Source organism: Heliangelus exortis, chromosome Z (assembly GCF_036169615.1).
Source record: "Heliangelus exortis chromosome Z, bHelExo1.hap1, whole genome shotgun sequence".
NCBI classification, from domain to species: Eukaryota; Metazoa; Chordata; class Aves; order Apodiformes; family Trochilidae; genus Heliangelus; species Heliangelus exortis.
This window is the reverse complement of record NC_092454.1, coordinates 45,844,319-45,868,106: the sequence shown is the minus strand read 5'-3', so window position 1 is coordinate 45,868,106 and position 23,788 is coordinate 45,844,319. Positions and strand designations below refer to the sequence as shown.

Sequence of the window (23,788 nt, the reverse complement as noted above, 5' to 3'; positions counted from 1 at the left end):
CATCTAATTGGCTTGCTGTGCTATGATTCCTCAGGTTCATTTCATAAACTCTCACAATCCTAAGTAATGGGGTTAAATTGTCTCATTTTATAATCTGAAGATAGCCTGTAATAAGCTTTAATAATTCCTTCTGTGTAACTCAGTTGAATAACTCCTGTTACTTAGGAACCACCACAGTACAAATTTCAATAGAATCCTCTCCAGATTTTTTTTTAAATCTGTAGAGATTTTTTTAAACCAATGGGGAATAAATTTTGAATATTTGGGGATGAATATGAATCAGTTTTAGCATTAATATACACATGTTTTGGCTGCAGTTTCTTATGTTGTCATTTTATTTATTGTCAACAATGGAATACATTTTATGCTTTAAAATGTGACTGGATGATAAATGTGTGTCATTGTATGTAATTGTATTTGTAATTGACTTAGTTTTGGATTTTACAAAACTGGAAAATATTTAGAACAAATTTAAAACTCAAGGGTGTATTTATGTATCTGTCTTTAGATAGGCAGAATCCAACATAATTGACTAGTACAAATTTGTCCACAGGAATAACAAAACATTCTTTGACTTAACGTTGTCTTAGAAACTGCTTTTTTGACATATCTCTATGTATACCTTCATCATGATGGTAGTTCTAGTCAACTTATTTTTAAGTCTATATTAATAAAATGAGTTGAAGTTTACTGGTGTCTCCAAATAGTCATCTGTGAAGAATGTTGGATAACCTATGCTGTAAGAGGAAAACATTTTTATTTTTTTAATCCATACCTGTTAAATCATGAACATTAAACAAAAATAAATCAGTCTTCATGAGCAATTAAATTTTAAAGCTCTATTCTTTTTACAAGTGCATATAGGAAGACATTACTTGACAGGTAGTAAATGACTGCAAAGTGAATTTTTGTGGAAATTTTTGGGGTTACTATTATAATGTATCTTTTGGCCTCTGAAAGAGACCTTAAAGGTCTGAAATTAAATGGAACTTGCTGTTGTAACTTATATTCCATTTTCCAAAAACTTAAGACTACTGTAGGCAAGTTATATTACTTTCCTTTTCTGAGGCCTGGACAGCATTTTTCAAACTGACTTTTTCACAACAAGCAGTTGAAATAAATAAATAAATAAATGGATGTATATTTTCAGCTGTACATAATGCAAAAGACTAAATAATAGTTCATGGTATGTTCTTGTTCTGTTTGGAAATTTGGATTTTTTTTTTAATGGGAAAAATCTGAAAATGTATGGAAATACACATAAAATATGTACTAAAAGTTAAAAAAATAAGCATTGGAAAGTTTGTTTAGACACACCACTATTAAGCAGTTTAACTATGAAACAGTCTTCCTGTTAGCAAGTGTGTTGAGTGGTCAGGAATTTTTATAGGCCAAAAAGCTACAGTGCTGACTCAGCAGATGAGTAAGACAAGGAGTTTGTCTCTAGAGTCTTTGTTAGGTTGCTCACAGTTTTGTGAGACTATTGCATGTGCTGAAGGTGAATAACCTGACAGAGTTCACTGAGATTACTAGTCTGTCTGTAGTTAGCTCTCAATTCTGAAAACCTACATAAAATTACTACTGTTCTGGTTAGATTAGATCAAAGAAAAACACAAGCATTTGTGTTTAAATTGTGCCTGCTGTGGTTAACATTAAATTATTCTATAAGCTATTATGACAGGATGAACTCTTTTTGGTGCAGATACAGTGTACTGCTCGTAGGCAGATTCACCGATTTGCTTTGTAAATCAAATACTCAAACCCCTCTTCCCCAAAAAAACTAACCCAACCAACCAACCAACCAACCAAAAAAAAAAAAAAAAATGAGCTAACAAACAAAACAAAAAGCCCAGAATTTAAACTTTTCAATTTCTTTTGGCCTATGTTCATTTTCCAAAGACGTTTTTTCACAGAAATGCTCGGATTTCAAAGAATAGCAGGTGAATTTTGCTGACTGTGAAGCTGTTAACAGTCAGTAAAAAGCCTGGTGTGTGACTTGCCCTGTGCTTGGGAGGGGACATCTTGGTGTTTTCTTCCACTAACAGTGTGTTTTTGGCTCCTTCCTCTGTGTTGGCAGCAGTGGTTATGGAGCTCTGCCTTAAGTATAGTCAGGCTGCTGACCCAACGGGGAAACTAAACCTGCATATATCTCTTCTTTAGCACTCCCCAGATGCCCAGTTGGCTTGCAAGTTGGCATGCAATAAAAGGTGACCTTGAAGTAGCACTGAGTGGCAACACTGGGAAGTTAAAAGTCATGGAATGACTGCTCAGCAACACTTGTATGATAATTCTCATGTGACAGTTCGTGTTAAAGCAATTGCTTGCAACATTTTAATGCCCATGAAAACATTCATTACAACTTGTCCAGCTCTGTCTTATGTGGTCATTTACCTATGATAGGCAAAGTGAGTGATTTTTGAATAGACAGTAAAGAAGTAAGACTATATTTACCTTAGAGGGGTGATAGAGCAGAGCTGGAAACAAATGAATAATAAGAGTGAAATGGTTGGACAGCATGGTCAAATGGATGTCTCCACATTTGACATAGTGGAGGTGAAGGTTTTTTGCCTGCCTTCTCTTTGGTCATATCCACAACATACCAGAAAGTTCATAATATCATCAGTTGTGAGTTTTAAGCTACTGAGCACTCTTCTATCAGTGCTTCTAACATTTCAGTCGTACCCTACTTTTTAAAATTAAGAGTAATTCTTAATGTCCATGGACTGTCTGTATCTGCTAACTTTCTGTAAGAAGAATGAAGCCTGTTCTCTAATATGCTTTCTTTGAACAGAAACGTCCAGTTCTGAAAGAAATGTAATGTTTCAATGAAGTGACTACTAAAATAAAGGAAAACTCTCTTAATACAACTTTAGCTTGTACAGAATTCAAGGTTTTTTAATTTTTTGGTATCCTGAAGTTGAACTTGCAGCTACTTTTGTTCCCATACAAGCGAAAACATTAAAAAATGTTTTGAAATTCTGTTGTCAGCTTAGCTCTCATTTAAATGAAGTATATGAATTTTACCATTAGTAAAAAAAGAACATAAGAAAAGTGGGTGATGAGGTATATGGTAGACAACCACTTCCTTTAGTTTAGTTCTTTTTGCGATCTTCTTAAGTTGGAACAACAGTAGCTGTGTAAAGTTACAGCTTTATTGGTATTGGTATTTTTTAAATAAAGGCTTTAAAATTTGCTTGATGATTTTTTAACCTTGCTTTGTAGAAAAAAGACAAAACAAAGTTGCTGAAATAAAAGTCATCCACATGGAAGAGGATGTAGGTGAGGGAAAAGTACAGACTTTCCAGTTTCTAGTTCTTATTACACGGAGTTCCCATATATAGCTGTTGAGCAAGATGATCCAGAAGAGCTTGCCTGTATTTGATCTGTTAACAGAACTCTTCTAGCTTACAGTTACTGTGTAAACTGTAATTACATTTGCATAAGTTTTTTTGCTGATACAGCTTGAACAAAATGTCTCAAGGTAAAAAAAACAAAACAACCGAACAACAAACAAAACTGCATAGGAAGTGACAATTTTTTGCTGGATATTCCTGAATGTGCCCTGCAGTGTATCTAATCACAATACAGGTTTAGTAGAAGAGCTAAAGCATGAGTTGAGACTAAGCTCTCATCATGTTTAAATGCAAGAATTCCTTCCTCATAGCTTTTAGTACTGGGAAACAAGTACACCAGGGAAATAAAGGGAAATAAAGTTGTCAGCTCCTCCTGTCCCCTGCTATTTGTTTAAAACAGACAGATTCTAGGAAAATTGGTTTCCTATTTAAAGATGCCCATTTGGTTTTTAATTGTCTTTATGTTCTGAAAGTCAGTGTTTTAATGGAACTGATGGAATTTGAGATGAACAACATTTGTGGCTGGAACCCACAAGGCAAATATGTTCTGTCGAAGTCTGAGAGTATTTCCTTTAGGAAATACTTCAAGATGTCTTGAAGTATCTAGCTTTTGTAAATCTTTAGAGATTTAATCAGTTTCAAATACATTTTTGTAGATATGGTAAGCGTTAAGTAACTAACCTGTTCAGGATTATGGATAATTTATGTAAAATCTGTTATTATATTGGTATGATATAGCAAGTGTTCATATGATAAGTGCATCATTATGTCATGAATTACAAATGTTTTTCTTCATATGTAAAAAAAGGGAAACTTTTAAAATTTTTGCTGGAGTCAATTGACAGTTTTTTTGTCAAATCATAGTATTTCAGGAATGTTATGAATTGTAGTTCTGTTGAAGGCAATATTTCTGGTTTTGTTGATATTGGGCTAGGAATGGAAAGTTTGTTCTTGGAATGAGCAGTCGTTCACAGTCAAAGAAAACCTTAAGTATCCTGCTTAATTTGTTAGACTAAAATCAGGGAGAAAAGCAGTGTTTGTGTGCCTTTTGTTTTTAAAACTGTCAGAACACTCTGCAGGCTCTTTCCAGCTCTGAGAGACTTTGGCCCAGTTCAGAGCAAACTTGGAAGAGAATCCGTATTGGTCATTAGCAGTCTGGGATACTTCCCTGCAGTGAGCACTAGTACAAAGTCTAACTCCAGTTAATTATCTTTCTACAGTCTAATTTTACCAGTATTGTTAAAGTCATTACAATCCAAAACATGTGCATGGTAAAGTGATGGAATGGTAAGGTAAAATTAATCTCCACTGTCATACACCTAAGAGTGGCAGGGCATGTAAGAAAATTTGTAGCTTTGTAAGCTGTGACAAAGGTACACTAGTATTTTTTAAAGGAGTTTCCAAAGGAATTTGTACAGATATTCCTCTGTTTCATAGTGAAGAGGTGGGTAGCACCATCATAGCAGTGACTTCCTTCTATGGAGCTGATCGTTACTTCTGTTTAGAGTTTTGCAAGGGAAGAAACTTAAGATTTGTCACTTGAAGAGACTGTGTGGTTACTGAGTGCTGCGGAGGGTACCTTTGCCTTTAAAAAAAGACAAAACTGAAAGGTTTATTACAATTAGCTCATTACACAGCTAGTAAGCCCAGTATGGTAATGGAAGATTATTTTTACTCAGGTTTCTCCATATCCTCAAGTGGAGACTGCATTCTTGAGGGTGTGGAGGTGGGGGGAGGTTATACAAATGTATAAATTTGTAGATTCTGAAGTGCCTGAAAATACTTAAAAATTTCAGTTGTTTTCTAACCAATATGGGGATGTGAACAAGTTAGTGTTTATGTTCTGTTTTACAATGCTATACTGTTGCTTATATTTATAGTTACTATATTCATCTTCTTCTCTTCCTAGCATTTTTCAAAAGCATTTTCAAAGCTTTTCCCTTTTCTATAGCAAGCCACTTATAGCAAGCCATAAATTACCTCATTGGTGGGGATATTTTTTTTTCCTGATTCAGCAGACTAGAGATTAGTGTGTACAAAGGTTTTGAACTTTAGACTCTGCAGGGTTCACAGCTAATTAACTTACTAAATAATTTTTCTTTGGGATTGAATTTGTTAAATCTTAACGGTGTTGTTGGTTTTGATACTGTTTGGAAAATGTATTTTTAAAACTAGATTAGTTGTTGAATTTTTATTAACTATTATGGCCCTTGCTAGGCCTCTATATGGTTCAGAAGGTTTAAAATGTCAAGAAGTCTTTGCAGCTGGAATAATAATTTGGTAAATAATTTAGCTTTTTTACGCTAATGGTTGTTTAATATGCTAGCTAGTTATTTTCCTTCTCAGATCACAGAAACCTGCTAATACTCAAGTGGGTAGAAAAGGACAAAAGGTGGTACTAAGAATTACTTTTCTAAACTTTTTTAATTCTTTATAGTTATTTCCATATACTCTCTAAGTTTGTCCAGCTCTTGCCAATCTTTGTGCAAGTATGTCTGGACTGAGCCAGATGTATTTTATCTTAGTGTGGCTCCTGCAATGTGTGATGGAGGAATGCAGGTTTAGGTATGAGAAGATGCTAGTCACAGGGAAATCAAAGTTCATAATGTAACTTGGTTTACTTTTTAAAGAACCGTTCCTAAAAAGTAGGGTAGGCAGTGAATTGTAAGTTTAAAATTGCATGTTTAAAGGTGATGATACAGGCCCTTCGAACCTCGTATTAAAAAAATAAAATTACTACTGAAGAAACCCTTCTAGCAGCAACAATTAAGAATATCACAGTAGTACAAAAATATTTTACTTTGTTTGTATCAGTTATTTGCTCTACAGGTATTTATGGATAAGCAAGAATGGAGTCTTTAATAATGTTTTCAGTAAAATGTCTCTGTTACTTCCAAAGCAGTGGCAATTTGTGAGAATGGAGGCTACTGACTTGTTTGTTGTTTATATTTTAAGCTCTCTGCCATTAGCCACACTATTTCTTTCTTTTTTTTTTTTTTTTTTTAAGTGTACTCTGTGTTGACTCTGAGAACATCTCTGAAGTTTTTCAAACTATTATCCAGCCATAACAGCTACTTGTGTTACTGTGCTTACCCTGGATAGTATGGAGGACTAATCCTAGTCTAACCCTACTCTGTCTCTGGAATAGAATTCTCCCTCAGTATGCAGAAAACAATGAACATTATTTTGAAAAGCTAAACATTAGTTTGAAATACCTAGCTTGCTATATAGCTTAATTGCAAACTAGAAGGTCCTTCGGTGCATTCTTTTAGATTCTGCTGTAAATATCCTAAGTATTTTTTAGTTGCTTTTGCCAGCAGTGACTAAGTCTGGTAATGCTATTTATGAGTGAGTTTTGTCCATGGATCATGCCATATCCCTTTAGTGCTGTGTGACATCAGAGCAGTGCTGTACTGCTAGAAAAATTATCTGCCTGGTGTCCTGTTTTGTCCCTGAAACTCCCCCAGCCCAGATAACACCCCAAGGAATTTCTTCCTCCCAGTTCAAGGAAGGGTAGCTGACAGCACTTTTGCATTGTGCTGCCACTTTCTTGAATTTAGCATGCTTCATTAAGGTTTGTTGGGTTTTATTATGGTTGGATTTTTTTTTTTTTTTTTTTTTTTTTTTTGTTTGGCTGGTTGGTTTGTTTTGTTCTGGCCAAGGTCTTCTCATTATTGCACCTTGCATCATGATTTGAGTTTACTCTTTTTTTTTTCTTCTAGCAGAATCAAAGTGTTACTTCAGAGCCAGCTCTTTCCCTGTAATAAGATCAAATACAAAAAAATTATGACTTAGTGTGAAGATTTTTATCAATGCACTTATTTAAATGTTCATTTCGGGGAAGTGGGTTTAGAACTGAACAGCAGGGTAAGGTTAATATGGGTAAAGCTGAGAGATTTGGAGTTTGGAGGAAGAGAGTAACTCTAAGAGTGGACTGATAGTAAGCATCCCACTTTGTCCTTATTTAGAAGGCGACAGACATAGGCTCTCAACATTAGAAAAACATTGTTACACCGCATAGTGCTCTGCTTTCTATGAACAGTCACAGCAACTCCTGACATGCTAAACAGGGATGAGAGAATGAACCTGTCGAGACAAAAAACACACCTTGATCTTCGAGTTAAGTTTTAAAACTTCCCCATAAACCTTGTATTTTATTATTAAAAACTATTTTGACATTCCTAATCTTTCCATGTTTGGAATTTTCAAAGATTGCAGATGTAGTGGGAGATTTTTCTCAGTTGTGAGTGTTTAGAGATTTTATTTACAGGTTTAGTTACATTACCAGATGCCATGCAAACGGAAGTGAAGTGATTATATTTGTTTTGACATGCAGCTCTTTGATCACTGGAATGCCTGTATTCCTCTCAATTCTTGTGCTAAAGTGAGTTACTTAAAGTTTGGCTGCAACAGTAGCAGATGTTGATGTGGCAACCCAGACCAAACATTCTTTCCTGCTTCCGTCAGCAGTGTACACGCTTTGTTTAAAGGTCAAAGTAACTTAACTAGTAAGGCTGACTCATGCAGATGTGGACTATATGAAAGCACCCCTTTTGCACCCATAATTGGAGTTCCTTTTTGCATTGGTCAGTTTGGCATAGTCACAGACAGCTAATTAAAATACTGATATACTGGCGTTTCAGTCATTATGACATTGCCTTTGTGGAAAAAGACATACTCTACACATGGTAACAAATTTGCTGCAACTAGCTGATGAAACTGAAAATATTCAAGTATGCTTGCAAACTATTTGTATCAGTTGTGTTTAAAGAAGAAGCAGCTTGCCCACTTGGAGACTTGAAATTTCTCTTGTGGCAAAGTTGTCTTTTAAACCATACATATTGTTCCCATTCTGGCTTTATAGCTTGTGCTGTGCGGAAATGCTGTGTTTATACTTGGTTATGTACCTCAATCAGGCAAAACAGGCATGTTGTATGGTATGTTATACATACACAATAGTAATGTTTATGCATTGAACAAGCCTTTTCTCTCAAGTTTAGTCTTTTGCTTACAAGATTCCGTTGTACCACTGATTCTTGGTAACCCACTCATTTCATCTTGCTTGGCAGTATACATTCTGGACCTGTGTATACACATGGGTTGAAAGACATGTCTCCAGATACCCGGGGCATTGTAACTGTTTCTCAAGCTCCAGGATGCTGTGTTACTGATAGCTGCAAAAAGATTTGAAGGAATCAATCCTGTGTGATACATTTTTCATCTGTAAAGTCCCCAAGACTAAAAGATACCAGGCCAAATCAGATGGATTTGGTTTCAGGAACTTGAAAAAATGCAGTCCCGTTTACTGTTTAATAAAAAAACCCCACAGCAAAACCGTGATGCTAGTATTTAGTATTCACTTCTTTAATAATTATTTTTGTATTTTATTCTAGGCCCTCTGCCAGGCTCATGGCTAGCTTAGATGAAGGGCTGCTCTGTCCTAAGACAGAGTTGTATTTTATAATTAATTTTCCTTTGAAATGCAAACATTTTAATAATTTAAGTCCCTGAGGGTGGACACAGCACTTGAAGACATGGTTTAGTTGGCTGGTGGTGCTGGGCTGATGGTTGGATTTGATCGTAGAGGTCTTTTCCAACCTTAATTAGTCTATCATTCTAACGTTTATATAAGTTACCATCCGTGGGTAGTAGATTGATAGGTTTTGCAATAATTTTTCTCATTTTTCACTATAATCCTTCACAAGCACCATGGTTTTGTTCTTGGAAGATGTTACTTCTGTTTGCTAACTCCAGAATATTGAAGGTTGCCTTTGTTTTACCTTAGCTAGCATATGTTTTTGTCCTTGCTGTGTAAGAAAAGCTGTAGTATCCATCAAAGATTAAAAAATACTATTTTTGTCATTTGCTCTAAAATGGTAATAGAATTAAAGCACTTAACACCAACTAAGATACCCAAGATGGGAAAGAGGATGAGGTATCCCTGTTGTGTGTTACCTAAAACTGCAGCTTCTTTGGTTTCTGGTATGTCTTAGGCAGTTGCAGTGGCTACTCTGGCCTAATATAAAACAACTATTTTGCCATTTAAAATCCAGGTGGAGATTACATAGATTTGTGTATGTATCTTTTAGTTCTGACTAATGCAGTTATACCAACCTCTAACTTGTCTGCAATGCCTGTGTCATGTGTAGCTTACTGTGTTTATTAGCATGATGCTCATGACATGGAGGGTTACATGTTAATGCTTACAATTGTATGTCAGTTTGCATTGGGAAAAAAAAAAAAAAGTTAATGAAACACATGGCACATCTGATAACACAGACAAATAGTGAATCTGTAATGATGCCATGTTAAGTTTTAAAAGAACTGCATTTCATCAAAGAATTACATATGAAATTTAAAATGATAAAAATAAAAACTGGAAGCTTTCTACATCTGGAAGTTGATACCCTGTTATGATTTATTATTTAAAGGAAGAGAAATAATGCTCTGTCATCTCTTTTTTAGTATGTCGTAGGTTTATTTTTAATTTTCTGTAGAGTGATATAGTCTTAGTGCTGTACTGTGTACTTTTGGGTTATGTATGTTGACTTAGTAGTATAAACTTTGATATAGCAGAAGGAACTGAAGAAACAAGCAAGCTTTGCAGTCTATTATCTGTAGTGCAGCTTGGCGAAGAATGAATTGGAGATACTTAAAAATTCAACACAATTAATTGAAACAGTGGAATATAATTTTATGGAAAAAGAATTTGCATTAATATATGTAACATAGAATTATTAAGACAGCCTATACAGCTGTTGCTATGTTTACTCTCTGTTCATTCTCTTGTTTTGCTTGCATACTTTTTATATGCATGTTTGTCCTAGATCTTAGTTGGAATTTGTGGAAGGTTGAATGTTTGTTGTGTATGTGCAGGGGGGAAAACACCTTGGGAATGTAAGATATTAACTCTTACGTCTTTTGAGAGATATCTTGTTTCAACTGTGGTATTTCTTTGATTTCAGAGGAAGCCCACATATGAAGGGAACCCCGCATTATAAAGAAGAACAATGTGCTCCTTCATTAAATCTAGAAATGAAGAAAGTGCTGGACTTGCAAGCCCCTATCACAAGGTATTCTCACTAACCATGTCTTAAGAATATTTCTGCATATAGCAGTTACTTTTTAACAAATGAAGGGGAAACTGGGTGGAAAAGAAACTTCTAGTATATTTTTAGACATTAAGAGTAAGGACTGATAGTTGTTAAGTTAATAATAGTTATGCTAAGGAGGTGAGAAAAAGTAAATTGCTGTGTAAGAAATCTTTCTTTCTCTGCTTGACTATACTGATGTTTTTGGCATTGTGACAGCCTAGCAGTTTGGGTGGATGGAAAACCAAAGGACAGAATTATTCTCTATTACCCCCTCTCCCCCAGGGGAATGTAAAACTGGAATAAAAACTAGAGACTTGTAGTTGGAAATGAAAAAAAATTGTAAACAGATTTACTAGCACAGGGGAAAGGCAATAACATAAGGGATAATGAACAACAATAGAAATATATATACACAATGTATGGGCAGGAAATGGGGGGGAATAGACCCTTCTGTGTTCTGCCCCTCTCAGAGTCTGAAAGCCCTCCTTCTTTAATTACTCATACTCAAACTATGACAGACATATAGTATTATATAGCACATATATGTTCAATATTCCATTATGTTACTATAAATGTGTTTATCCTTGGGTTCAAAGTGTGGATCAGAGATTTTATGGAGATGTAGATACATAAGAGTAAAGCCATAACTTGCTGTTTCAGCATTTCTCCAGCTGCCTGCAGTGAGTGCCTTTTTGTGCTGGAAAATCTTTTTGTTTACTTCTTCCTCTTTTTGTGGTGATTGCCTTCCCTATAAATAAGCTTTGGCCATGTTAAACAAGTGTGTGTGAAAAGCTGTTGAAACCACATAGCATTAGGATGGGCTGGAAAAGTAATGAATTGCAATTTGGGAAGAGGGTCCCTTGAGAAAATGTATTTTAGAAGAAATGCAGTACATAATAGAAGAAATGCTCCTGGGAGATGTCAGATTATCGTCTTCATGGAATTAGCTTAAAAGTAGTTTTCAGAATTTTGGAGATATCTGGAAAAGGATTTAGGAGAAGTCTAATTTCTGCTTCATCAGTGAGCTTAGACCACAGGTTGGAAAGTATTTTGGATTCTCTGAAGCTGAGGCAATATTTGTAATTTACTCAGATAGATTAATAAATAGTTGTTGGCAGCAATGTCTTACATTTATACAAAAGTTGTAAAAATGATCTTCAGTAGTTCATACACCAGTTAAACAATTACTGTAACTATACAGACGTTTTAATGAATTCTTGATTTCTGGGGAAAAGTAGGGATACGTACTTTATTTTGTCAGCTTGATCCTTTTACTGTCAAGAGGATTTAGGCATTAGGTTGTAATTAATTTAATGTAACTTCTCAACATAGTTGCTGATCCAAGAGGTATTTGTTACATTAATTGATTTTTCTGTGACATTGATGTGAGATGCAGTTTTTTAGGGAGTGATAAATACATTTGTTAGTTTGCAGTCCATGTTAGAGGATCTACTTGTTGCTACTGCTGATGGATTTCTCCATCTCGTTCACTGGGATGGTATGACCAATGGAAGGAAAGCCATCAACCTATGTACAGTTCCATTTTCTGTGGACCTGCAGTCTTCCAGAGGTAGGTTTTGGGCTTCTCTATTGCTTTTGATAATTAACTATTGGTGAAATACCATCTGTTATGAAATATTCCCTGTTCTCAAGGAGAGATGGGAAAAATATGACTTTTGTAGAAGTGAAAAATGTAGCCTGTATATTTTTTTCTGTGAAGCAGTAAGTAAACAACAGAGAAGTCTGTTGGCATGCAATATCACTCAGTTCGCTTATTTTTTAATTACTGCTGTTTTCTCAGCAGGTTCATTTTTGGGCTTTGAAGATGTTTACATCAGAGATATGGAATACTGTGCCACCTTGGATGGTTTTGCTGTTGTTTTTAATGATGGCAGAGTTGGTTTTATTACACCCATGTCAAGTAGATTCACTGCTGAGGTATATTTTCTTCAGTATTTCTAGCAAGCAATTCTACAGTAAATGAGTTTTCCTTTGTCTCTTGGATTTCAGTTAGCTTTCTGCTTTAAATTCTGTTCAGCTGCACAGACATTAAAATCTAGCAACTGTTTAACAGCTAACATAAGAACAAGACTGTTTCCTGCCATATTTCCCCTGCATTGTTCTAGGGCTAGTACCTGTCTGGGAAAGTGTAATTGATAGCAGAATTTTTTGTTTTGATTTGTTTTTTGCTTAAAAATGTCATTATAGCTGCGAGGTCTTCTTGCTATCTCTGAGACATACTTCTTGCTGCTAGTTATAAGTGGAGTTACAAGAAATGTTTTCTGCTATGGCATCTTATTCTAAGTGCTCTTTCTAGTTTTTAGCTGTGATAGTCTAACTTTATTCTTAGAGTGACAAGCATACTTTAGAATTTGTTTTAGAGGAATCTTTTCCTTTCTCACCCATAATTCAGGCTACAAATGGTACTGCATTTTGTCATTAGATCTCTTTAGTTTACTTACAGAAAACCCAGAAGGCTTTGTGTAGTCTGTCCCAAACTCCTTACACACTTCACAATTATCTGTTGTCTTCACAATAGCAGTTGCTGATGGGAACTTGCTTTCCTGTTTTGTCTTCACCCTTAGTACAATCTACTAATTTTTTAATGCAGTATTAGATATATTATTGCTTTATAGGTACTGACTTGCTTTGATAATTCAGGGTGATGATAAACAGTTTCTTTACATCCTGGCATCTTGCTGTAGTTTTTGTGAAGAACAATGAAACCAGTTTTACATGTACTGGATCTTGTTTATCTGAGCCATGTCACTTAATCTTGACATTTCCTGAGGTGATGAAGGTCAGCTGGCAGTTCTGTAATAGGGCGTACATGGGTAGCATATGCCTAGAAGCTGACTAGTGATAAAAGCACTATTTAACAAAAAATTCTGTGTATTCCTTTCTTTACAGCAGCTCCATGGTGTCTGGGCACAAGATGTGGTTGATGGAACCTGTGTGGCAGTAAATAATAAATACAGGCTAATGGCATTTGGATGTGCCAAGTAAGTTTTTTTAAGGCCGGGCTAATGAGGGAAAAATCATTTAATTCTAAAGCTTAAGAACTGGTTTCTTCTTACCAAGTTTTGTTGCAGGAATGTTGCAAGAGCTGTAAAAGTTAAAACGATCACTCTTTTTAGAGATGTTATAGCCTGCTCTGTCAAGAAGTTAGCATGGAAGAGGAAAGAAACGGTTTTCTGCTGGTATTTTAGGTCCTCCACTGCCTTCTGGCAAGTGTCTTAACATATTTTGCTACATAAAAATTTTTGAGTATTACTTGATACAATGTTTCTGTTCTAGATAAATTTAGTATTGATCAGAAAAAGCAGTTTTTATTAACCTCTTGAAAATGGTGAGGAATCTAAATGGTCTGCAGTCTAAATCCTGTGTAATCTCTTCCAGTGGCTCTGTGCAGGTTTATACAATAGATACCACCACTGGCGCCATGCAGTTTTCTCATAAGTTGGAGCTGACACCAAAACAGTATCCTGGTGAGCTACATTTATTGCTAGAATTTTCCAGCTGTTTTTAGGGTATTAAAGAATATTTTTGTCCTTGGTAGTTATGTTGCTTGCATTATCACTGGTAGGATTAGTATTTACCCTTGCAAGTTAGTAGTAATTTACTTTTGCAAATTTTTTTCTTTTAGCTGCTTGCTTTTAACTGACTTTTGGATGTGTTTTATATGTCTACATGTTTTGGTTTTTTTTTTTACTAAATCTGAGCTAGCAGTTTACAGGCAGTAGTCCTTTTGATTCTTCCATTTAAATGCTGCAGATCTTGGTAGTTTCCACATGTAGTGTTGAGATTACTTTTCCCTTACTCACCTGAGAAAATTAGAGATTATTGTCAATACTGATACTTAATATAATAGAAGTGTGAATTAACTTGAAATAACTGACATGTAGGATACAGGAAATAAATGAATAATCCATCACGTTGCCTGAACTGCAGTGTAAAAAAGCTCAATAGAATTTTTCATGTAATAGTAACAACTGTTGTGGACTTGAAAGTGAGGAACATAAAAAGTGGCTAAATCACATCCTCACCTGAAACTGTGTGTGTCTGTAAAAAGAAAATCTGTAAATAACAGACTTACAGTTGTGCTTAATGCCAAAGAAATAGGTTTCAAGGATGAATATAAAATCTTCTTTTGTCCTAAAAATCGTTTTACCAGAACTGCAGTTCTATGGTTCTGTCACTGCACAGTGTATTTCTGGCCTGTTTTAGTGTATTTATAGTTCCCTATGAAACCAAACAAGTATTAGAAGGAAAACATGAATTAATTTGCTGCTTATTCATTTTGAGATGCCAAGCTTGATGAGCATAGCAAAGAAGTTAATTGAAAAATCAAATATTTGCGTCCATACATTTTAGTTTCTACTCTTACGGTGAAAGGCGTTGAAGAACATATGATATTTTTCACATTGTGTTTTACTGTCTGTTTCTGAACAGATATTTGGAACAAAACAGGACCCGTTAAATTAATCCGGTGGTCACCAGATTGCTGTGTTGTAATGGTGACTTGGGAGTGTGGGGGCTTGTCCTTATGGAGTGTTTTTGGCGCTCAGCTTATCTGTACTTTAGGAGGTGATTTTGCGTGAGTATCTTTGACAAAATGTAAACATAAAATGTTTTTTTAGAAACCTTTATTTCTCTAATGAAAAAGCATTTAATTAGAAACTAATGCACAAAAATAGAGTTTGGGGTTTTTTAATCTTTTCCCGTTTCCTTAGAGATTTGAGTCATTGAACAATATTTAGGAGGAGGGGATCATTTGGCTATAAAATAAAATACATTATTTTCTTTTTGTAGTGGTGTTTTTGGCCATAAAAGAAAATTACTGCAAAGGGAAGCTTCTGCAGGCAAATAGTAAAATTCCCTTAGTGCCAGTATGTATTTGCTGAGTATGTGATAACATCCAGAAATTACAATTCAATTTATTCTAGACAATTTGACAATTGCATTGCCTTTTGTGGAAGTGTCATGGATCAATCAGGCTTTACAGTGTTATGTCTGGTTCAATATAAAACCATATGACAACACAAAGACAGGAACATAATTTCTTATTTTGATGAAATTATTTCCAAACTCAAACTTGTTCTGTTCTGGTTTTAAGGTATCAGTCCGATGGTGCCAAAAAGGACCCTCTGAAGATTAGTTCTATGGTAAATATGAATCTAAAATATTGTAAAAGGACGGCTGATACTTTTTAAAATTCTTCAGATTTTCGGAAAATTTATCTGGCTTTGTTTGGGTTTGTAACTCTTTTACAGAGTAGTATGTCTTTACTACACTTCCTAATACTAATGTTGCATTGTAGGAAGAGGAAAAAGGGGACAACTGATGATTTTTTCTTTTTTTTCATCTATGTGCATGCCTGATGATGAAGTGTGGATGACTTCATGTCTTTGTTTTTAATATTAAGAATGAACATTTCTGGTTTTCCTTCATGGTTTGCTTTTTTTTAATCTGTAAGATTAAAAGAGTACAATAAGACAAAGAACTCTAATTGTATACTTAGTTATTTCCCTAAAATTACTGTCTTACCTTTGACTGCTAAAGTAGCTTAACACGAGATGTGAATTCAAGACACACTTGTCTGCTGTTGTCTGAATTCAAACCAATTAATATGAAAACCTGCTGGTCTGTCAGATGAGTAGGTGTTCATAAATGTGAAACACAGTTGTTAAGGCTTCTTTGACAAACACTGATGAATTTTGTGCAATACTTAAAAAATATTTGATTTTAGTTACTTACCTCCTAGTTGTTATGAATATTTGCAATTTAAAACATGCATCCCAACTGGATGTATATATTTTCAAGGACAGTACAATCTACAGTATCTTTTTGAAAACCCCAAAGATTAAAATTCTGATACCATTGATTGTAATGAACAACAACCAATGTAATTCTAGGCATAGGTCTTTTCATACCTGATTCTGTTTGTGGATTTTTTTCTAAGTTGCTTTAAGCAGCAAACTAGACAGTCTTCATTACTTATGTGGATGTCTTACATAGTTACTTTTCATTAAATCAACTTTTTTTTTTTTACTTAAAAAAAAAAAAAAAAAAAGAAATCTAGATTCTTACTGTTCTTGTGGATATTATTGCTGTGAGTTACTTAAGATTCCAACCATGAGACATTTTAGAACACCAAACTGTTTTTTTTTACCAGGCTTGTGTCTATCGTAAGATCAGTTACAGTAAGTTTTTGCAGTTCTTGCTTTCTTAGAATATGTAGTGTTGGTTTGGGGGCTTTATTATTCTTATTCTTTTACATTCAGACCTGGGGATCAGAAGGGTATCATCTGTGGGTAATAGATGGGAATTCTTCTTCAAACATGAAGCCTGAAAGAGATGGGAATAATGAAGCTCACCAGTTTGGTATTCTGCAGTTTCATTTCATCAAGAGCGCACTGACTGTTAATCCTTGTATGGTAAGTTTTTTGTTGATAAATGTATCCTTATTTAGAGCATATTTCCAGTTTGCAGGTTACATCTGGGTCATACTCTTAATTGGTTTTAAGTCTGTTCTGCAGCCATTAGGCTGCTAGCTTGAAAATGTTTATAATAGGCTTTTGAATGGTAGTTTCAAAATATTGTTAAGCAGTACTGTAACATAAAACTTATTAGTACATAGTGACACAGAACCTGAGAACTGCCTGAATATTTACTTTTCATATTATTTATGTAGAATTTGTTAATATATTGATCATGGGTTTTCCTTTGTTTTCTGCACATGGAATTCAAGGTTGGTTTTCTTTTTTGTTGTTTGATTTTGTTCTCAATGTAGAGTAACCAGGAACAAGTCCTTCTTCAAGGAGAAGATCGCTTATATTTGAACTGTGGAGATGCAACACAGACTCAGAATCCCAGAAATACTTCAGTACACTCAGAACATAATCCTGCCAGGGAAAGAGGCCCATTTTCAGATGGAAGTTTAGATGCTCAGGGTTTAAGCACTTTATTAGGACACAGGCATTGGCATGTTGTACAGGTAATTGTTGCTGGTTGCCCATCTGTGCTTCTAAGAATTTATAGTACTGAACTCTACAGCTGATCACATGATGCTCTGCCATACCCTTTTCCTCTAATATGAGATCATTGCCTCTTTATTGTCTCTTGGATTTCTCCTGGTACAACTTTTTCTTATTGCCAAATGGTAGTGGAATGTTCACCACCTCATCTTTGTGGATGTAAGTTTTCATCCTAGCTAACACAAAAAATCTGAGTATCTTTTTGACTTCAAGAAGGAGTAGCTAAATTACTTCTTTTATGCTTTGAAAGGGAGAATACACAAGAAATTCTCTTGGGATTTGTTCTGTTATTTATGTGGATTTTGTTTATCTTCAGCTGATGAATACAGCTTCTGGACTTCAGCTGTGTTTTCAGGCATTCTTAGTGCCTATTCAAGCAATCTTAGATAGTGTCTATTCAAGCACGTAGATAAAACTTGGCAATATCGAGCACATGAAGAAATTATTTCTAGGGGTAATAATACGAGAGATTCTATTTCCCCTATAATATAGAGGAAAAATCAAATTACTTTTAATCTGTAACTCTAGTCTGGGTAGCTGTGTTCCAAAACACAGGAGTCCTCATTCTGTCTGTAAGTAAAACTATCACATTTACTGTGGTGAGCAACATACCCCTGAGAACAGTCAGTGGATGGGTAGTGAGAGCACCTGCCTGCCTTGTATCAGACCAAAGACTAGAGTTTGAACCCAGATTAGTATCATGTGGCATGAAGAATCCAGGGTCAACATATAATTTGTCATATCCCTCCAAGTGCTGTCATGACAAGGCTTTGGGATGTGCTGCTGTGCATTTCTGATGGGATTAGAAACTTCATTCCAGCACTGGAAGTCCCTCCTGAATGCTGTGTTTATCAAAACATCAGTGTTCCAGTGAAAGGTTCTGATGAAAGAGAATTACCTGTGGGGCAGAAGAGCAAATTTTAGCTATGAATCTGTAATGCAGTGCTAGCTATTGGACATTGTGAATGCATTTCTTTAATTCTTATATTAAAAATAGTATAACATTTAGGCTTCAGTACATTTTGGGATGGCAGGGGGGGGAGGCATAGAGTACTTGTATTAAAAAAAGAAATCCCTAGATTAAAAATCTTCAAGCCACTGTTTTGGATAAACATGGACATTGTACAAGTTCCTTTAGAAAATTAGAAAATAAGTCACTACTCTTTTTTTTTTTTTTTTTAGATTCATAGTACATACTTAGAGAGCAACTGGCCTATAAGGGTGAGTTATTTTAACAATATTTAAGAATTATTGTTTTGCTTCTTTAAAAGTATTGGGGTTTTATAGCTGTCCCTTAGGGTTGGATGAGCTCTGGCATTCTTTTATGTTACAGAAAGAATTTATGCTGGGCAGTAAAGCAGAAAATATGAAGATATTTTACAGGTTCTGTTTTGTTTGTTTGTTTGTTTCTCTTTGAACAGTTTTCAGCTATTGACAAGCTTGGACAGAATGTAGCTGTTGTTGGCAAATTTGGTTTTGCACATTATTCTTTACTCACCAAAAAATGGAAGCTGTTTGGAAACATTACACAGGTAAGGTGTTACGGTATTTTACCCAGGTATATTCAGAGGTTCTACTTGTAGAAATATAACTCTTGAAGAAAAAATTTTTGATAGCGTAGACACATTTGGGATTAGGGATGCTGATTTTGCATGTGTTTTCCATAAAATCAGTGGAACACATTGTGGCTTTAGCACAATACTTTGTGTCTGATTATTAAAGAGGTTTCCAAATCTGAGTGCATATAGTCAGACACATACTACCATATGTCTTATCTGAGTTTGTGTAAGATGTAACTTTAGATGCTAAGCTTGTAAATCCTGGCCAGAAGCAGAAAGCTAATTTGGGAGAGTTCATGGTTGCCAGTAGTACAAGGAACTGTGGAGCTGTATTTTGTAATGTGTCCTTTGCAGTTTATTCTTTAGTACTTTGGGGTTTCTTAAACAATAAAAGCTTTGTGTATGTAGATTTTATTGCCACGTAAGCTTATATAAGCTTACATAGAGATCACGTATGGCTTTCAGAAATAACCCATAGAAATTGTGTCTGTGTGTGTGTGTAAAAATACATACATAGATGTAATTTGTTTGCTTTTTTCAGGAGCAAAATATGGTGGTAACAGGTGGCTTAGCATGGTGGAATGACTTCATTGTTCTTGCGTGTTATAATTTAAATGATCATCAGGAGGAGGTAATGTATTTTTCTTCAAAGTAGATAAATCCTGTTCAGAATATCTGATCTGTTCTACAGTAGTATAACAAATATGAAAAGCTTGATACACAGGTGACATTTTGGTCATGTTCAGAAATTCTTTGTTAAAATATAAGTATTCTTTAGAGAAAAGTTTGATATTGCTGTTATAAACTATTTTCTGCTGACTACCATTTATATACTAACTGTTCTGAAAATGTTGTGACATCTTTCTGTGTTAGTAGAAACCTTTTTAGAGGTATCAAGTTACAGTATTTTTGGGCACTTTTGTAAGGCTTTAAATTACATAGGCAGAAGAGCTTTGATTAGTTTTTGTTTCTTAAAACTAATGAATGAAACTGCTGCCTTACTTAGTTCAGTACTTCAGATTTTGCCATGCTGTTCTTTAACCACTTTGGATGTAATCAAAAAGTGCAATGGATAAAACATCTGGCAAAATGAAATCCCAGTAATGCTAGAAAGCCTTACAGCCATCCCACAAAACAGAAAATAATTGAATGTGGAGTTAGTGTTAGTTTGTCAGTAAAGAGAAATTGCATCCAAACTACTCCTTTTCTTTGTAGCTGAGGATCTACCTGCGAACATCTAACCTTGACAATGCATTTGCACACATCACCAAAGTGCAAGCAGACACCTTACTACTGAGTGTCTTCCGAGACATTGTAATATTGTTCAGAGCAGACTGTTCCATTTGCCTTTACAGTATTGAGAGAAGGCCTGAAGGGTGAGTATCAGTTTTAAATGCACTTAACGTAATTTGCTTGTAAATCTGCTCTCTTTCAGAATAAATTCTTATGGTATATTATACTGTGTCCAGTTCTGGGCCCCTCAGTTTAGGAAGGAGATCGAGGTCCTGGAGCAGGTCCAAAGGAGGGCAACTGGGCTGGTGAAGGGACTCGAGCACAGATCCTATGAGGAGAGGCTGAGGGAGCTGGGGCTGTTCAGCCTGGTGAAGAGGAGGCTCAGGGGAGACCTCATCACTCTCTACAACTCCCTGAGTAGCAAGGGGGGGGTTGGTCTCTTTTCCCAGGCAACCCTTAGCAAGACAAGAGGGCACGGTCTCAAGTTGTGCCAGGGGAGGTTTAGGTTGGACATTAGAAAGAATTTCTTTACTGAGAGGGTGATCAGACATTGGAATGGGCTGCCCCAGGAAGTGGTGGATTCTCCATCCCTGGAGATATTTAAAAAGAGACTGGATGTGGCACTCAGTGCCATGGTCTGGTAACTGCAGCGGTAGTGGATCAAGGGTTGGACTTGATGATCTCTGAGGTCCCTTCCAACCCAGCCAATTCTATGATTCTATGATAAGTTGTATGGTAGCTTGTAGAGTCAGATTTTTAAAATACAGGGGAGTGTTGTCTGCATATGTGTGTGATAGTTCATCAGTGTTGTCATTTGTGCGTATGCAGATACCCATGTTAGGTGTGGAGGCAGTGAGATACGTGTGTTTCCAGATGCCTGCAAATGCTTAGCTGATAGGCACTTGAAAACTAAATGTAAATAGCAAAAAAAATTACGAAAAGGCACCCACGTATTTGAATATTTTAATAAAAACATTTCTAACAGAAGAAGTTCAAATTGGTGAGAGTGGTGACAGAGTAGCAAAGATGAAGGGAGAAGTTTGGTCAGTGGCATCATTGTGGAGACCTGTTTTGCTGCAAAAGATACAGCAACACAAAAAACAGATACTTTCAGATAGCTAAGATTTGTCAACGCAAGGAGGCAAAAAGGGTTCTCAGGTAGTTTCTGTCCTTAGTTTCTTACCGTTATGGCATCTTGGTTTCAGCAAGAAGAGACCTGGTTTTTTAGCAGTTAACCCACTGTTAACCGTTAACAGTGTTAACTGTTTTAGCTGTTAACCCACTTCAGAGGAAAATATTTTCAGTTTTTCAAAGAAAACCCTAACAAAGATCCAAACCCTGAAACTGTCTTATTGAAGGGTGAATAGAATCTTATTCTGAAGTATCTGATGATGTCTTCTATCCACTCATTCCACAAATCTCTCAAAATAAAGTCTAAATATATATGTGGTCATGTGGGATTCCTGATTAAAGGAAAATAATTTTGGTCTATAGAGAAAAGTTTTTGCTAAGGTTAAATTGTTTAAGCTTACTTCAAGATACTAATTTTATCCTAAATACCATTGTAAAATTGCTAAATATGGTCATATTTCCTTTCAGTCTTAACCCTACTGCCAGTATCCAAGTTCTTCAAGAAGTGTCCATGTCTCGGTACATTCCTCATCCTTTTCTGGTTGTGTCTGTTACACTGACATCGGTGAGGACAGAGACTGGCATCACCTTGAAGATGCCTCAGCAGGTAACAAATCTATAGTGCTCAAAGTGTAAACAAATTGGTGCCTGTAATTGTTAGCTAAGTCCTCAAAGGTTACCTGACTCATAAATGAATTATAAACCAGGAGTTCTTTTGTGTGGTAAAATACAGAATGTGGGTTTTTTTGATGTTTGTTATATAGACGTTTGATTTGTGAATTGATGGCACAGCAGGTGGAAATAAAGTCCAAGCCTCTTACTTCTGGTTCATAACATCTCTCTCTTGTAATCTTGTAGGGTTTGGGGTCAAATCTTGTAGAACAAATTCAACTTAATTATGTCAAGGGTCATTTTCTTAGTTGTGTATTAGAAGTTGAACACTGGAGCAATCCATGGCATTAGGAAGTGCCTTTCTTGCAGCAACTGGCCCATTAGTCAAAGAATAAACAGCAAAATGGAAAAGAGAGCATGTGGCCTTATAAGATTACTCCTAGTCAATCTCACACTACACTGGAATAAAGATAATCTCCCCACTAGTTATTTCAGGAGGTCAAGAGACAAATAATGACTAAGGTGTAAAGGTGAAGCCTGTCTTCATTTCAGATTATTTAGGACACTGAAAGCACAGTGCAAAACTTGGATTTTTGTTGTCTGTCTTGTAAACAAGGTAAGCTTGACTGAGCTGCTGCAATATGAAGTGTATTTTCTCAACAGAAGGGCTACCTTAAGATAGCTCAGAAGTTGTACAATCAGTGAGGCAGGCCCTTATACATGTGCAGGTGAATACTTTTCTCCACGCAGAAAAGCCACTGACAGACACAAAAGCAGTATCAGAGGTGTAGTATCTGGAGGTCTGTGCTTCAGTTAATTCCAGTTTGATATCCCACAGAGCTGATCATGTGTCCAAGGACTTTAATATGGTCTTAAGACAAAGGCATGAAAGGCAACATGCTTGTTGTCTTCTAGTCCAGTATCCTTGTTCCTAAACTATCTGACCTGAAGGTGTTACCTAATGTTGAGAAAAAGCTACTGAAACTTTTTAGAGCGCTAGTAATATTTTGAACTTATCTTCAAACTGAATAATAGAGTCATACAGTAGAATCACAGAATCACTTAAATCTACCTTCTTCCAGTTTAAAACCATTAGTCCTGGTCCTATCACTAAATGCCCTTGTAAAAAGTCCTTCGTCAGCTTTCCTGTTTACCCTCTTCACTTCTTGGAAGGCTGCTATAGGCTCCCCAGAGCCTTCTCTTTTCCAGACTGAACAAATACAGCTCCTTTTCTTTATGATTAAAGGCCCATATAGCCAAACTTTGCCAATCCTGATCAAAGAAAACAACATTGATGTTGGCACTCACTGTGACACTGCACTGTAGACAAAGTAATCTGACTTAGCAGTGTGTCAGACTTTCCATTGCTGTTTCATATTAGTGACCTTAACCCCTGATGCAGAAATTTATCACACTAGCCCTCTGCCCATGTATTTTAAAACCAAACTTCATACACAGCATGGTATTGGCTCCAGTGATTTGGATTGAAAATAACACCAAACAGTTCTGAAATAAAACTTTAGAAAGAACACTATATGTTCTTGATATACCTAACTGGAAACATTTTTCTTTAACTGCAGCTTCTAAAAGTTAAAGATGCTGTACAAGTGTGGCTGAACTCATTTTGGTTCAACTCTTTTTGGCATGTGGACCAGTGTTGGTCTATAGGGCTTTCTTTTTTTTAAAGTATTGGTGATTTGCCCATGTCAACAGGCATAGTTGGAAAAAGTTGGTATCAAATAAACACATGGAACAAGTCTAGTGAACAA

At 35.7% G+C, this 23,788-nt stretch overlaps 1 protein-coding gene across 12 annotated transcripts in view; it reads left to right on the top strand.

Annotated features, from left to right (window-relative positions):
* Positions 1–23,788, top strand: part of RIC1 (RIC1 homolog, RAB6A GEF complex partner 1) — a 44,575-nt gene that overhangs the window by 11,162 nt on the left and 9,625 nt on the right. For 8 of the 12 annotated variants that reach the window (XM_071731397.1, XM_071731396.1, XM_071731390.1 and 5 more), the window contains 14 exons: positions 10,319–10,426; positions 11,875–12,017; positions 12,249–12,385; positions 13,358–13,449; positions 13,847–13,935; positions 14,900–15,044; positions 15,564–15,612; positions 16,732–16,884; positions 17,241–17,444; positions 18,667–18,705; positions 18,906–19,016; positions 19,585–19,674; positions 20,259–20,419; positions 21,876–22,014. In XM_071731397.1, the coding sequence (XP_071587498.1) occupies positions 10,332–10,426; positions 11,875–12,017; positions 12,249–12,385; positions 13,358–13,449; positions 13,847–13,935; positions 14,900–15,044; positions 15,564–15,612; positions 16,732–16,884; positions 17,241–17,444; positions 18,667–18,705; positions 18,906–19,016; positions 19,585–19,674; positions 20,259–20,419; positions 21,876–22,014 (1,647 nt within the window). In that variant the 5' untranslated portion in view covers positions 10,319–10,331. The remainder of the gene's footprint in view (positions 1–10,318; positions 10,427–11,874; positions 12,018–12,248; positions 12,386–13,357; positions 13,450–13,846; positions 13,936–14,899; positions 15,045–15,563; positions 15,613–16,731; positions 16,885–17,240; positions 17,445–18,666; positions 18,706–18,905; positions 19,017–19,584; positions 19,675–20,258; positions 20,420–21,875; positions 22,015–23,788) is intronic. The other 4 variants (XM_071731398.1, XM_071731391.1, XM_071731388.1 and 1 more) reach the window with 2 other exon arrangements.